General features: G+C 50.6%; 1 protein-coding gene across 2 annotated transcripts in view; it reads right to left on the bottom strand.

Annotated features, from left to right (window-relative positions):
* The window catches only part of Ercc1 (ERCC excision repair 1, endonuclease non-catalytic subunit), a 12998-nt gene extending 1283 nt beyond the window's left edge, over positions 1–11715 (bottom strand). The window contains exons 1-9 of one of the 2 annotated variants that reach the window (XM_005370283.2): positions 11454–11715; positions 10952–11063; positions 8025–8240; positions 6039–6142; positions 5410–5509; positions 3016–3092; positions 1585–1684; positions 538–609; positions 340–408 (exon numbers count right to left, since the gene is read on the bottom strand). In XM_005370283.2, coding sequence (XP_005370340.1) covers positions 340–408; positions 538–609; positions 1585–1684; positions 3016–3092; positions 5410–5509; positions 6039–6142; positions 8025–8240; positions 10952–11056 — 843 coding nt within the window. In that variant the 5' untranslated portion in view covers positions 11057–11063; positions 11454–11715. Of the gene's footprint in view, positions 1–339; positions 409–537; positions 610–1584; positions 1685–3015; positions 3093–5409; positions 5510–6038; positions 6143–8024; positions 8241–10951; positions 11064–11425 lie in introns of both variants that reach the window. The other variant, XM_005370284.2, reaches the window with a different exon arrangement.
* Positions 11716–12995: the final 1280 nt, after the last annotated feature.

Genomic DNA, 12995 nt, shown 5'->3' with positions numbered 1-12995 from the left:
GCCCGGCTCCAGCTAGAACTCTTAAGACCCTGTCTGAAAACAACCACCACTTAATAACGGTGGTTCTCAACTTCCTAATGCTGCAACCCTTTCATATAGTTTCTCATGTTGTGACCCCCAACCATAAAATTATTTTCATTGCTACTTTATAACTGTAACTTTGCTACTGTTATGAATCGTAATGGAAATATCTGTTTCTGATGGTCTTAGGTGACCCCTGTGAAAGGGATGTGCTGCCAGGTTGAGAACCTCTGATTTCATACCGCTTCAGAGACTAAGGTTCCTTAATTTGGGGCCTATCCCCACCCCAATCCCTGTAGCAGCCCCCTGAGTTCTCACCTTCTGGGGGCCCAGGCCTGGGCACAAGGCTAGATCTTCCCGTGAGGCAGTGAAGAGCTGTTCAAGGGACTGAAAGGTGAAATCAAGGAATCAGGGGCCATGTGCTCTACAACTTAGCTTGTCCCTGCTGCCCAGGATGTCCCCAGGGAGGTGTGGGAGTATGGGGAAGTGAGAAGGGGACGCCAGGGGGCCTCTTACTCCAAATGTAGCCAGGAGGGTCTGGCTGTCGGTCTTGTTGACTGACTTCACAGTGGTCAGACACTCTGTAGCCTGGAGGAAAAAGACAGGATGTTTCCTTGGGCCTGAGAGTACTGCCTTGACTGCAGGGGCAGGAGGAGTCCCGAAAGTTTGAGGGCAGCCTGGTCCACAGCCATTTTCAGGCCTTGTGGGCATAGGGAGATACTGCCTCTGCCTCCAGAACAAAACGGGGACTAGAGAGATGGCCAGTGATTAAGAACACGTCTCCCTCCCAGAGGCCCCACCCTGGGTAACTCACCTTTGAGACAGGGTCTCCTGATGTACCCCTGACTGCCCTACAGTTAGACCAGGCTGGCCTGAACTCACAGAGATCCACCTACCTCTGCCTCCTCTGTGCTGGGATTAAAGGTGTGCGCCACCACTGCCTGGATTTTAGCATGGCTGAGTGGGCAGGGCCAGGTGACACTGGCTCCCTGTTGGGTGAGTCTCTCCTCTCCCTCTGCTTCCCTTAGGATAAGGTCAGCTCCTTCCCCAGGGCTCATACATGACTGTGGAGCCAATGTGTCCAGTGTGGGAGGTGTAGGTGCAGCTGTGGACACAAGGCCCTGGGGCCGGGACACTCCCCAGGAGGACACCCAGAAAGACATGGATGCAGAGTCCCTCATTAGCAACGGAAATCACCAACTGATTACACAATAACATTCAAGTGGCCACTGAGTGCCAGGTGGTGGTGCGGTCACTGCAGGGTCATGACACTGGGCAACTAGGCTGAGAGGATGAAGGAGGGCTTCCTGGAGGAGGAGGGATCAGAGCTGGCATAGGACACGTGGATTCTAGCAGAGGGATTGGGATAGTAGATGCCGAGGGCAGGCTAGGAGGTCAGAACTAAGGGCACAAGGTCTAGTTTGTGCTTAAAAGACCCTCCAGACCGGTAGATGCTGAGGAGGGCTGGATGGGGAAGGAGGGCAGCAGCGTGAATGGACTTGCTTACAAAGGAACAAGCCACCCCAGGTCAGGGGTGCAGAAGGACAAGGGAGGCAGTCTCACCCGGGACAGGAAGTTCTGCTCCAGCTTCTCCATGAGGAGGTCAGCAGGCTTCTGCTCATATGCCTTGTAGGTCTCCAGGTACCGCCCTGCTTCCTCCGCGCTGGGTATAGGACACAGGTCAGCCAGGGTGAGAGCTGTCATTCAGATTTTCCTTCATAGGACTGCTAACAATTCCAGAAACTAGGCCAATCCCAGCCCCAACTCCTGTTGCCAGCAGTGAGCCCTGTAGGGTAGGTTCTCACACAGTCAGGCTAGGGCTGGATGGAGCTCAGGAGACTGCACAGCTAACCTCTGCGGCTGAGCCACACCCCCTCCCATCACTGGGGGATCCTAGGCAGGGGCTCTACCACTGAGCCACACCCCATCTCCCTTTTTCCTGTGTTACCTCCACCACCACAGGGTCTTACTATGTATTCCTGCCTGACTTTGAAGTGATCCTCCTGTCTCAGCCTGACACTAGGATTACAGATATCCATCACCATACCCAGGCTAAGATTTCTTTTCTTTCTGGGACAGGGTCTCACGTATCCCAAGCTGGGTTTGAACTGCTTATTTAGCTAAAGATTGCACTGCCTTCTGATCCTCCTGCCTCCACTTCCCAAGCACTGGAATTACAGGCGTGAGTCTCTACGACAGGTTTATTCAGTGCAGCACCAGAACCTGGAGCTTCCTGCAATGCCGGGAAGCTGTCAACGAAGCCAGCCCCGGCTCTTGCAAACCCTGAGTGTCTCTTTCTAAGTTGAAAGCTATTAATTTACCAGGGTTTAATTTCACTTGTGGTGTGAGGAAGGGGTGTTTATTTTTCTTCCTGAAATGGACTATCTGCTTGTAGTTTTGTTGGTGAGCCAATACATGGACACCAGGTATGGTGGCATTCGGGAGGCTGAGGCAGGCCGACTGCAGTGTTCTAGGATAGCCTTGGCTATGGAGACTCTGGGAAACAACAAACCAGAAGCACTAGACACAGACCCCTTCAGTCATTTGGTCTAACCTGGACAAGGCTGGTCTGTCACCTGCCTTGGTGCTTATAACTCTACAAAAAAAAACTTGCAGGATGGTGGTGGTGCACACCTTTAATCCCAGCACTCAGGAGGCAGAGGCAGAGGGAGGTAGATCTCTGTGAGTTCAAGGCCAATCCTATCTACAGAGGGAGTTCCAGGACAGCCAGGGCTGTTACACAGAGAAACCATCTGGGAAAAACAAAACAAAACAAAAAACTAGAGAAGATAGCATCTTACACATGAGAGTGTTGAGGCTCTGAGAGGGGCAGTGCCCGCACCAGGCAGAGGGGAGGTGGGAGACCCTGGGTCTCATTAGCCCAGACTGCCCTTAAACTCGGCTTGTGCCACCATGCCTGGCTTAGCCATCACCTACACAGGCTGGATGGGCTGGCACGGTGGATGGATGGGGAAAGCGGGGTCTGTGTCTTACCTCCAGGCCAGGACCAGGGTGCAGTCTGCTAAAATGCACATTTTAGCCAGCTGCTTCAGGGCCTGCTGAGGGTCTTTCTGGAAGAGAAGAAAGGCAGAAGTGGAGACCTGGGAGACCAAAGGGATTTACAGCATAAGAATCCTATAGCTGAGCCAGGGAGAGGCACAGCCAGTAAAGTCACAAGGGCCCAAGTTCAGGCCCTGGCGTGGACCAAAAGCTGGGTGTAGTGGTATGCTAATCTCAATGCTGTGGTTCCCAGGTCTCAGTGAGGAACCCTGACTCAATCAACCAACCAGTCACAGTGGATGTGCTGGGCTTCATGGGCGTCTCCACCCTTGGTGCCTGTCTTCAGGCCCAAGATCACAAGAGGGGAGAGAATCAACCCACTAAAAGTTGCCCTCTGACTTTTGAGTGTGTGTGTCCACACATACACACACACAAATTAATAAATGTAAAAAATACTTCTCAAATTCTTTAAAACAATATCCAATAAGGCAGCTTAGACAGGAGTCTAGGAAGCCGAGTGGAGGTCACGTCTCACTGGCTCTCACTCACCATGGAAGGGAGGAGAAAGCAGGGCCTAGGGAGCTAGGAAGAGTGAGCAAGAGGAGGCCGACCTGAGATCCATGCACGGTGACCCGTCCAGTGGTTATTATGAAAGGAGGGTTAAGATTGAAGGCTGCTCAATCATACCACAAGGACATGTGCTCAGCTATGTTCATAGCAGCTTTGTTTGTCATAGTCAGAACCTGGAAACAACCTAAATGCCCCTCAACGGAAGAAAGGATAAAGAAAATGTGATACATTTATACAATGGACTACTACACAGCAGAAAAAAAACAAAAAACAAAAAACGACATCTTGAATTTTGCAGGAAAATGAATGGAGCTAGAAAACATCATTTTGAGTGAGGTAACCCAGACACAGAAAGACAATTATCACATGTATTCACTCATAAGTGGTTTTTAAACATAAAGCAAAGAAAGCCAGCCTACAAACCACAATCCCAGAGAACTTAGACAACAATGAGGACACTAAGAGAGACTTATATAGATCTAATCTACATGGGAAGTAGAAAAAGACAAGATCTCCTGAGTAAATTGGGAGCATGGAGACCTTGGGAGAGGATTGAAGGGGAGGGGAGAGGCAGGGAGGGGAGCAGAGAAAATGTAGAGCTCAGTAAAAATCAATACAAAAATAAAAATAAAAAAAAGACTGAAGGCCGGAGAGGTGAGCACACTGGCACAAGCTTCTAATGCTAGCACTCAGGAGGCTGCTATGAGTTCAAGGCCAGGGGGAGGGAGGGAGGTGGAACTGGGGCTAGTATGCAAGATTTTAAAAATTTTAAATAAAAAAATTAAAAATTAGTTTTGTATCAGATTTAAATAAAATAAAATAAAAACAGAATGAGCCGGGAGATGGTAACACCTTTAATCCCTGCACTCAGGAGGCAGAGGCAGGCGGATCTGTGAGACAGAGAAACCCTGTCTCCAAAAAACACAAAAGGAAGGAAAGAAGGAAAGAAGGAAGGGATGGTTTCTAGGTCTGCAAGCAGGGAAGAACTGTGGATCTGACATGACAGGCTGTGATAATAGATGAGAAACAAGATCTAAGAGATATTTAGGTAAAGGCCAGGAACTAGGTGAAGAGGCACGGGGCAAGCTTTTCCTCTTATAATACTGTAACTTAGTGCATGCTAGGCAGGGGCTCTACCACTGAGCCACACCCCCAGCTCCTCACTGGGGGATTCTAGGCAGGGGCTCTACCACTGAGCCACACTCCCAGCCCCTCACTGGGGGATTCTAGGAAGGGGCTCTACCACTGAGTTACATCCCTCCCAGTCCCTCATGTGTGTGGGGGGATTGTAGGTAGTGGCTCTCCTGCTGAGCTAGGAATTCTATCTTTTTTTTCTTGGGTCAAAGTCCCCCTCTGTAGCCCAGGCTGGCTGGGGAACTCTTGATTCTCCTGCCTGAATCTCCAGAGAGATGGGATGGTAAGGATGCATCAGCAAGGATGGTTCTAGCAACCTTCCCTTCCCACCTTCCAGCCCATGCAGGCTCTGCGGGAGACCCATAGCAACTTCAGATAAAAATCCATTCTTGGGCTGGAGAGATGGCTCAGTGGTTAAGGACATTGCCTGCTCTTCCGAAGGTGCTGAGTTCAATTCCCAGCAACCACATGGTGGCTCACAACCATCTGTAAAGAGGTCTGGCGCCCTCTTCTGGCCTCAGGCACATACACAGACAGAATATTGTATATATAATAAATAAATTTAAAAAAAATCCATTCTTCGTCAAGGTTTTAGGTGCTTTGTGTTACCAGGGATTCAGCAGCCCAGGTGTTCACTCCATGCAACAGCTGCATGGAAGGAGGCCAGCTGGAAGCCCTGCTTACCACATCCACTTGGACCAGCAGCACACGCAGGGCAAAGGTCTTCCCCAGGCTCTGCAGCCGTTCATGGATGTAGTCTGGATGGAGGTTGTGGTAGCGGAGGCTGGTGGAGACAGGGAGGGACAGGTTGAGGGTTTCAGTGTTCCTTATGCACCTCACTGGCATGCACGGCAAGGGGGACAACACTGCCAGGGGCCCAGGGAAGTCAACCAACAGGGATGACTTCAAGGAAGGGTCGTGACAGGAAAGGGCAGCCTGCCTATGGTGTTCTAGGAGGCTGAACACTCGGCTTCTTCCTTCAAGTCAGGACCCTGCCCTTCTCCCTCACACCCAGGAAAATAGACCCCAGGTCTTCTACCTCAGATATAGAAATCCAGCCTCCCTTCTTCAGACCCAGGGTTCAGACCCCAGCCCTCTTCCCTCACAACCTGGGGTCCAGCTCCAGCCATCTTCCCTCACAACCTGGGGTCTAGCCCAGCTACTGTTGCTCTGAAGAAGGCCACAACTCCTTCTTCAACACAGCCATGCAGAGGCCCAGAGCCCACAACACTGAACCACAGTTTCCCCCACAGAATGGCTCAAAATGGCAAAACGGTGGGCAGGACTCTAACCCTCAGAGCACCCGAAATCACCTGAGGAAGAGGGCGCAGGTGCTCTGGCCCAGCACATAGTCAGGGGTCACCTCGCTGAATTCCCAGGGAACGTTGCGCACAAACTTCAATACAGGGTTGCCCCTCTGTGAAGGGAGACAGGCAGAAGCCATTAATGGGGTGACCCTTGCACTGGCCTGTCCCCCACCTCCCACCCCAAAGCCTGGAATCTGCATGTTAGCCCCCACTCCTCAGACCCTTCCCACGGCCCTCACACACACTTCAGGCTCAGTCCCAGCATCAATCTGTCTTGCTCTCTTCTGGATCCCAGCCCTCACTGCAACCTCACAACATGCATGCTTGCCCCTCCTAGAGAGGGCTAGGCTTCCAGAACCCCACACCTGTCCCGCACCTCTCCTTCCCTTCCTCTGGTGGAATCTGCACCCTGCCAACACCTTCCTCCAGCATTACAGCGCCTCTCTGGCCGAGGTCACCATCACACTACCTCGTGGCCACCCTGCAAATGATCAGAGGCATCAGCTAAGCTCCGCTATGGCTCCCCAGTGCCCAAAGGAAGCAGGCAGTTTCCCCTGTGCTGCCCTGACAACATCCTCAGCAATCAACAGCCCAGGGCTGAAAGTGTTCAGGAAAGCCAGCTCTAACTCATGCCGGGGACACAGCTGTGACCTGGCTGTTGCGGTCACCTGGACTCTGACCCTCTGGTTCCAGATCTGGCCCTCTTGAAGCTCTTGTGGACAGGACACAAAGATAGTCTTTGGTTCTGCTGCATGCACCCTGACCCCGATTCTTAAGACAACTGGAATTTCCTGAGTGACAGATAGCATCTGGCATGGACTTCCTAAGCCCTGTGGGATGCCTGAGGGATGGGAACACCTTGTGTTGTCCCGGTGACTCATAGTGCCTCCTGTTTGGTCCAGAACAGATACTGGTACACAGGAGACCCAAGCTCAGAATTCAGGGTTGGGATTATCCGCCCCACCCCCACCTCCACAGAAGGGAGTATTCACCAATAGCTAGGGATGACACCAATCCAAAAGGACCGGGTTCAAGAGCGTCCCTGTAGCTGGGCGCATGGTAAGTCCCAGAGGGCAGGAGTGTGGAAGCTCCAGGCTATGTTCCCATGCCATGATACCCTAGGCATTAAATGCACGGAAGAGTTAATGCATGGACAAAGGAATGAATGAAGTAATTCATCGAAGGTACCACAGACATCAAAATCCTCCATTATCACACACCACTGGGTGTGGCGGCACACACCTTTAATCCCAGCACTCAGGAGGCAGAGGCAGGCAGGTCTCTGTGAGTTTGAGGCCAGCCTGGTCTACATAGTGACATAGTGAATTCCAGGCCAACCAGGTTACATAGTGAGAACCTTTATCTAAATAAATAAATATTTATGGGGCTCATTTGGTACAGTGGCAACAACAGTAAAATGCAGCCCTTGGTGGGGGTCCCCAGCACCCACATCAACAGGCAGGCCTCGTGCTTGGGCAGCATTTCATCGAGTGCTCTCCTTATAGGTACTGACTAAATGAACAAACCTGGGGTCAGGAGCTGAGTGTGACAGCCCTAGCAGGAAGGGCTGGGGCACTCTCAACCCACAAGCCATCAGTGAATGCATGAATGGTGGGGTACCTGTATGAAGGAACGGATGACTTCATCAATGAAGGGATATATATGCATGCATGCATGCATGCATGTATGTATGCATGTATGTATATACACACACATATATTCACATAAACGGATGAAGAAACAGGATGTATATAGGAATTAATGCACATAAAGGAATAAATGAATGCATGAATGGCGGAACCTACATACAATGAAGGACTGCAGGGAGGAATTAAGGAAGGAAGTGGTGAATGCATGAGTGAAGGCATGAACGAACAGTACTCGTGAGAAGAGAGTGTGTGAACCTCATGACCACTGATCCGTGGATCCCACACTAACCCCTGCAACAGGGTTTCCCACCAGGAACCCCCAGAGCTCCATCTCCTTGCTCACCTGCCGCGGGCTCACCAGGATGCTATTGGATTTGGTTCCTGTTTTCAGGGTCTGGCTGGGGTTCTCTCCTTTCACAGGTTCAGAGCCTGTGTACCCTGTGGCCCCAGCCCCTCCTGGAGGTTGGGCAATGGCATACTGGGCGTATGTCTGAGGAGCTACTTGGGCTGAGTTTGCTGTAGTGCTGGGGTTCCGGGATGATCTGAATAAGGGCTTGACCTGTGAAGAGAAAGGAAGGGTGGAGGTTGCAAAGGAACACTGGAACCCCCTCCCTCCTCTAACTCCCACCCTTCTTCCAGATGTGTTAAGAACTCAAAACAGGCTGAGGCGTTGGCTTAGTGAGTGCCTACGCATGCGCAGAACTCCGAATGAGCCTGGCAGAGTAGTGTCCACGCCATCCCAGCGCACGGGAAGCAGAGGCAAGAGGATCAGAAGTCAAGTAATACTCATTTACTCGGTAAGTTTAAGGCCAGCCTGGGCTACCTGAGACCCTGTCTAAAAGAAAAATAAACTGAGCTGTGACTGCAGCTCCGCAACACTTCCTGCGTGAACTGCCCCTGCCTGGTACTTATCACCATGTCTGACTGAGACTCCTCTCTTCTTTCTTAAGATTGACTTGTTTTTATTTATGTATGCCACTTACAGGCATGTGGGCTGCCTGGTATGGGTAGATGAACGAAACTTGGGTCTCCTGGGAGAGAAGAAAATTCTTTTTTTTTTTTTTTTAAGACAGCAGCAAGCACCCTTAACAGATGAGCCGTCTCTCCAGCTTCCATATTTCCTTTAAAAATGTTTTGTTTTGCTTTCGAGACAAGGTTTCTCTGAGTAGCCCTGGCTGTCCTGGAACTTGTTCTGTAGACCAAGTTGGTTTTGAACTCACAGAGACCCACCTGTCTCTACTTCCTGAGTGCTGGGATTAAAGGCGAGTGCTACCACTACCTGGCCCTACACTGAGTGTTTTGCCTGTATGTGTATACGTGTACCATGTACATTCCTGGTGCCCTTAGCGTTCAGAAGAGGGTGATGGATCCCTGGAACTGGAGTCACAGCTGGTTGCGAGCTGCCATGTACCGGGAACTGAACCTTCATCCTCTGCAAGAGCAGCCAGTGCATTTAACTGCTGGGTCAATTGTCCAGGACCCCGATTTCCCTTTCTTAAAGTATAAAAGCTTTCAATTATTTTCTTTATTTTATTTTCTTTTTCTTTTTTTTATTTTCTTTTTTTAAAAAAAGAGTTATTATTATGTGCATAGTGTTCTGCCTGCATGCGTCCCTGCAGGTCAGAAGAGGGCACCAGATGTCATTACAGATGGCTGTGAGCCACCATGTGGTTGCTGGGAATGGAACTCAGGTCTGGAAGAGCAGTCCGTGCTCTTGACCTCTGAGCATCTCTCCAGCTTTCAATTCTTAAATGTCAGATGGGGGCCAGGGAGATGCTCAGCAGACAGTAACTCTTGACAACCTAAGCTTGATGCCCGAGGGCTACGTGGTGGGAGGAAAGAGCTGACCCCCAAAAGCTGTTCCCGATCTCCACACAAGTGCCATGTCAAGTACACCCTGACACACAGACACAAAAAATATAAAAACAAAATAACAAAAAAATGTAAGATCCAAATTCATACCTTGTAAATCCAGAAGACTGGTCATACAAAACACGTAGCAGAGATTACTGTGGTGAAACACACGTGTAATGCCCTAGCACTTAGGAGATGGAGGCAGGAGGATTGCTGCAACTCCTAGGCCATCCAGGCCTACATAGCAATGCTCTGACTTTAAAAAAAAGGGGGGAGAGTGCCACTGGAGAGATGGCTCAGCAATTAAGAGCACCGGCTGCTCTTCCAGAGGACCTGAGTTCAATTCCCAGAAACCACATGGTGGCTCACAACCATCTGTGATGAGATACAGTGTCTTCTTCTGGCCTGCAGGCATACATGCAAGCAGAATACTGTATGCATAATAAAACTTTTAAAAGAAAGAGAAAGATGGGGCTAGAGAGATGGCTCAGAGGTTAAGAGCACTGACTATTCTTCCAGAGGTCCTTAGTTCAATTCCCAGCAACCACATGGCGGCTCACAGCCATCTGTAATGGGATCTAGTGCCTTCTTCTGGCCAGCAAGCATACAGACAGAACAATGTATACATAATAAATAAATCTTAAAAAGAGAGAGAGAGAGAGAGGGGGAAGAAAGGCTGGCAAGATGATTTGGTGGATAAAGGTGCTTGCCGCCAAACTTCATGACTCTCACAAACTATCTATCTGACCGTTACAGGCGTTCCATGGCACACACCCATACATATACACACGCCATAAGGAAACAGTTCAGGGGCTGGAGAGATGGCTTAGCAGTTCAGATCACTGACTGCTCTTCAAGAGAACCTGGGTTCCATTCTCAGCACCAAAACACTATCTCTCCAGTTCCAGGGGATCCAATGCCACCCTCTGGCCTCTGCAGGCCTACATGCATGTAGTACTCAGACATATGTGCAGGCAAAACATCTACACACATTCTACACACATATAAATAAAATTATATATATATTGTATATTAATATATTATATATTTAATATATTATATATTAAAGTAGGATGGCCCATTGGGGCAATCCCAGCACTTGGGAGGGATAGACGGGAGAGGATCAGGATTCAAGGCCAGCCTCAGCTACATATAAATTACAAGGATAGCCCAAGAAATATGCGACCCAATCTCATAGGCCAAAACTAAACAAAAATCATCACTGGCCAATGGCTAGCCCTCTTTTAACCACCCTATCATCCCGTTTTACAGAAGGGAAAATGGAGGCTTTCAGAGGACAGCAGGCTATTTTTCCAAAGTAACCCAAACCTCAAAGTTCGCTAAACTCACACCGTGATCCCAGGGATCCCTTACTGTCCCCTTTACTCCCAGCAGCCCCTAAGTCCTCGCCCTTACCCCTGCAGGAGGGATCTCGTCTTCCTCCAGTGGGATAACAAACTTCTTCTTGGTGGGCGGCCCCGAAGACTGCGGCAGACTTTCCTCGTCCTTCCCAGTGTCCATCTGGGGCCTGGGAGGCGTAGGACATCAGTGTTGGCAATTCCATCTTCCAGAGGGGGACTCCGTTTACACCGGTGCCCCTCAAAAGATTGCCAGGTTCCTGAAGCCCAACCCGTGGGCCCGCCCCTCTCAGCCTTCCCACTCCGGATTGGCCCACGAACCCTCTAGCCCCGCCCCACCGACCTATTGCCCCGCCCCAAGTCTGTTAGGGCTGGTTGGCCCCGACCCCAGAGGCACACCTGGACGCGCTTGCCCCGCGCGGTTTCGGCCTTGTCTTAGCCTCGGCAATGATTGGCTTCTTCCTCTACCAATCATCAGCCCGCAGCCTCCCCTCCGCCCCCGCCCCTCGCCCCTCGCCCCTTTTGGCCTTACCTCTGGGTCTCAGCGCTGTCAAACTCACCTGCTCTTCCTGAGGCCCACAAGAAAGCACAAGGGGAATAGAGTCGACACACCGCCAGCGCGGCCAGCACGACCCCCGGCTGGCTTCACTTCCGGCCGCTCTGGCCCTCAGCTCGTCTCGCTGCTCCCTGGGGGAGGTAGTGCGGAGAGGAGCTGTCTTCGCTCTGTTCTCTATGGTCCTGGAGGACCGTGGAAGTTTGGGACGGAGAGAGGCGTGGGTCTTGGTACCTAAGTCTTTGAAACCATGTGGTTCTGTTACAAGGCCCTGTTGAGCACTTTCTGTGCTCTCAGATTCCAGACAGGGTTCAGTGAAGAAGAGATCAAACGAGAGAGGGGGAGGGGAAGGAAAAAAAAAGAAGAGAGAGAAAGGAGGCGAGGTATCAAAGGACGCCCTCCCTTTGCATGTGGGCTGACTTGGTTTGAACCTCAGCCCACTCACGGTGACTCACTCAGCTAAGCCATTCCCCACCTGCGTGCCAAGCAGCGGCTGCTAGCGACAGCTGTGCCTTCCCTGGGGCTTACAGTCCAGTGGGACAGTCAGACGTGGTCCCACCCAGCGGGGACTACCTAGAGTGAGCAGGGCCGGGATGGAAGAGTCCAGAGGACAGTGAGACCTGGTTAGGGCGAGCACCTGACCCAGCCCGGGTGTCAGGACGGGCTTCCTGAAGGAAGGGACATCTGAGCCCCAGACCTGGGGCCCGGTGGATGACTTAGTATTACTCACTTCCTGAAAGGAGAATTTCACCCTGTTCCCACTTGCGGTTCTCGGATTGCTAAGGAAATAGGGCATCGTTTTGTGAATTTAATGGTCTTATATGTTCTACGTTCTTGCTCATTTCCTTTGCCCATTTTTAAAGGTTGGCTCATATCCTTTGCCCATTTTTTTCAAAATGAGCAATTCAATTCAGCAGTTTGTAAAATTAAAAAGGGGGAGGCAAAGGAGATGAGCATCTTCTTATTACTGCCCATTTAGTGGAGGGATGCTTGGGTGTCAGTTCTGTTAGTCACTTCCATAGAGTGTTTCCTCCTGGTACATGCTTTGGGAATTCTCCGGTTTTGCGTGTATTTACCCAACATGTCCTACACTTTCTTTTGGTCTTGGTGGATTAAGGAAGGACATGCCTCAGGGTTATATAACATGTAATCCGCTATATATTTTAAATGTTTTCCTTGTTATGCTGTGAGCCACTGAGCCACTGAGTCACACCCCAGCCCCTCACTGAGGGATTCTAGGCAGGGGCCCTACCACTGAGTCACACCCCAGCCCCTCACTGTGGGATTCTAGGCAGGGGCCCTACCACTGAGCCACACTCCCACGCCCTTGGAAATATGATACACAGCAGAACATATTAACAGTTAATAGCTGGGCATGATAATAGGTGGTTCATATCTTTAATCCCAGCACTCAGGAGGCAGAGGAAGGCTGATCTCTGAGTTCGAGGCCAGCCTAGTCTACAGAGTGAGTTCCAGGACAGTCAGAGTTACAAAGTGATACCCTGTCTCAAAAAAAGAAAGAAAGAAAGAAAGAAAGAAAGAAAGAAAG

This window comes from Microtus ochrogaster, unplaced genomic scaffold (genome assembly GCF_000317375.1).
Source record: "Microtus ochrogaster isolate Prairie Vole_2 unplaced genomic scaffold, MicOch1.0 UNK74, whole genome shotgun sequence".
NCBI lineage: Eukaryota > Metazoa > Chordata > Mammalia > Rodentia > Cricetidae > Microtus > Microtus ochrogaster.
The sequence above is the reverse complement of the archived record's forward strand: the minus strand, read 5'-3'. Positions and strand labels throughout refer to the sequence as shown.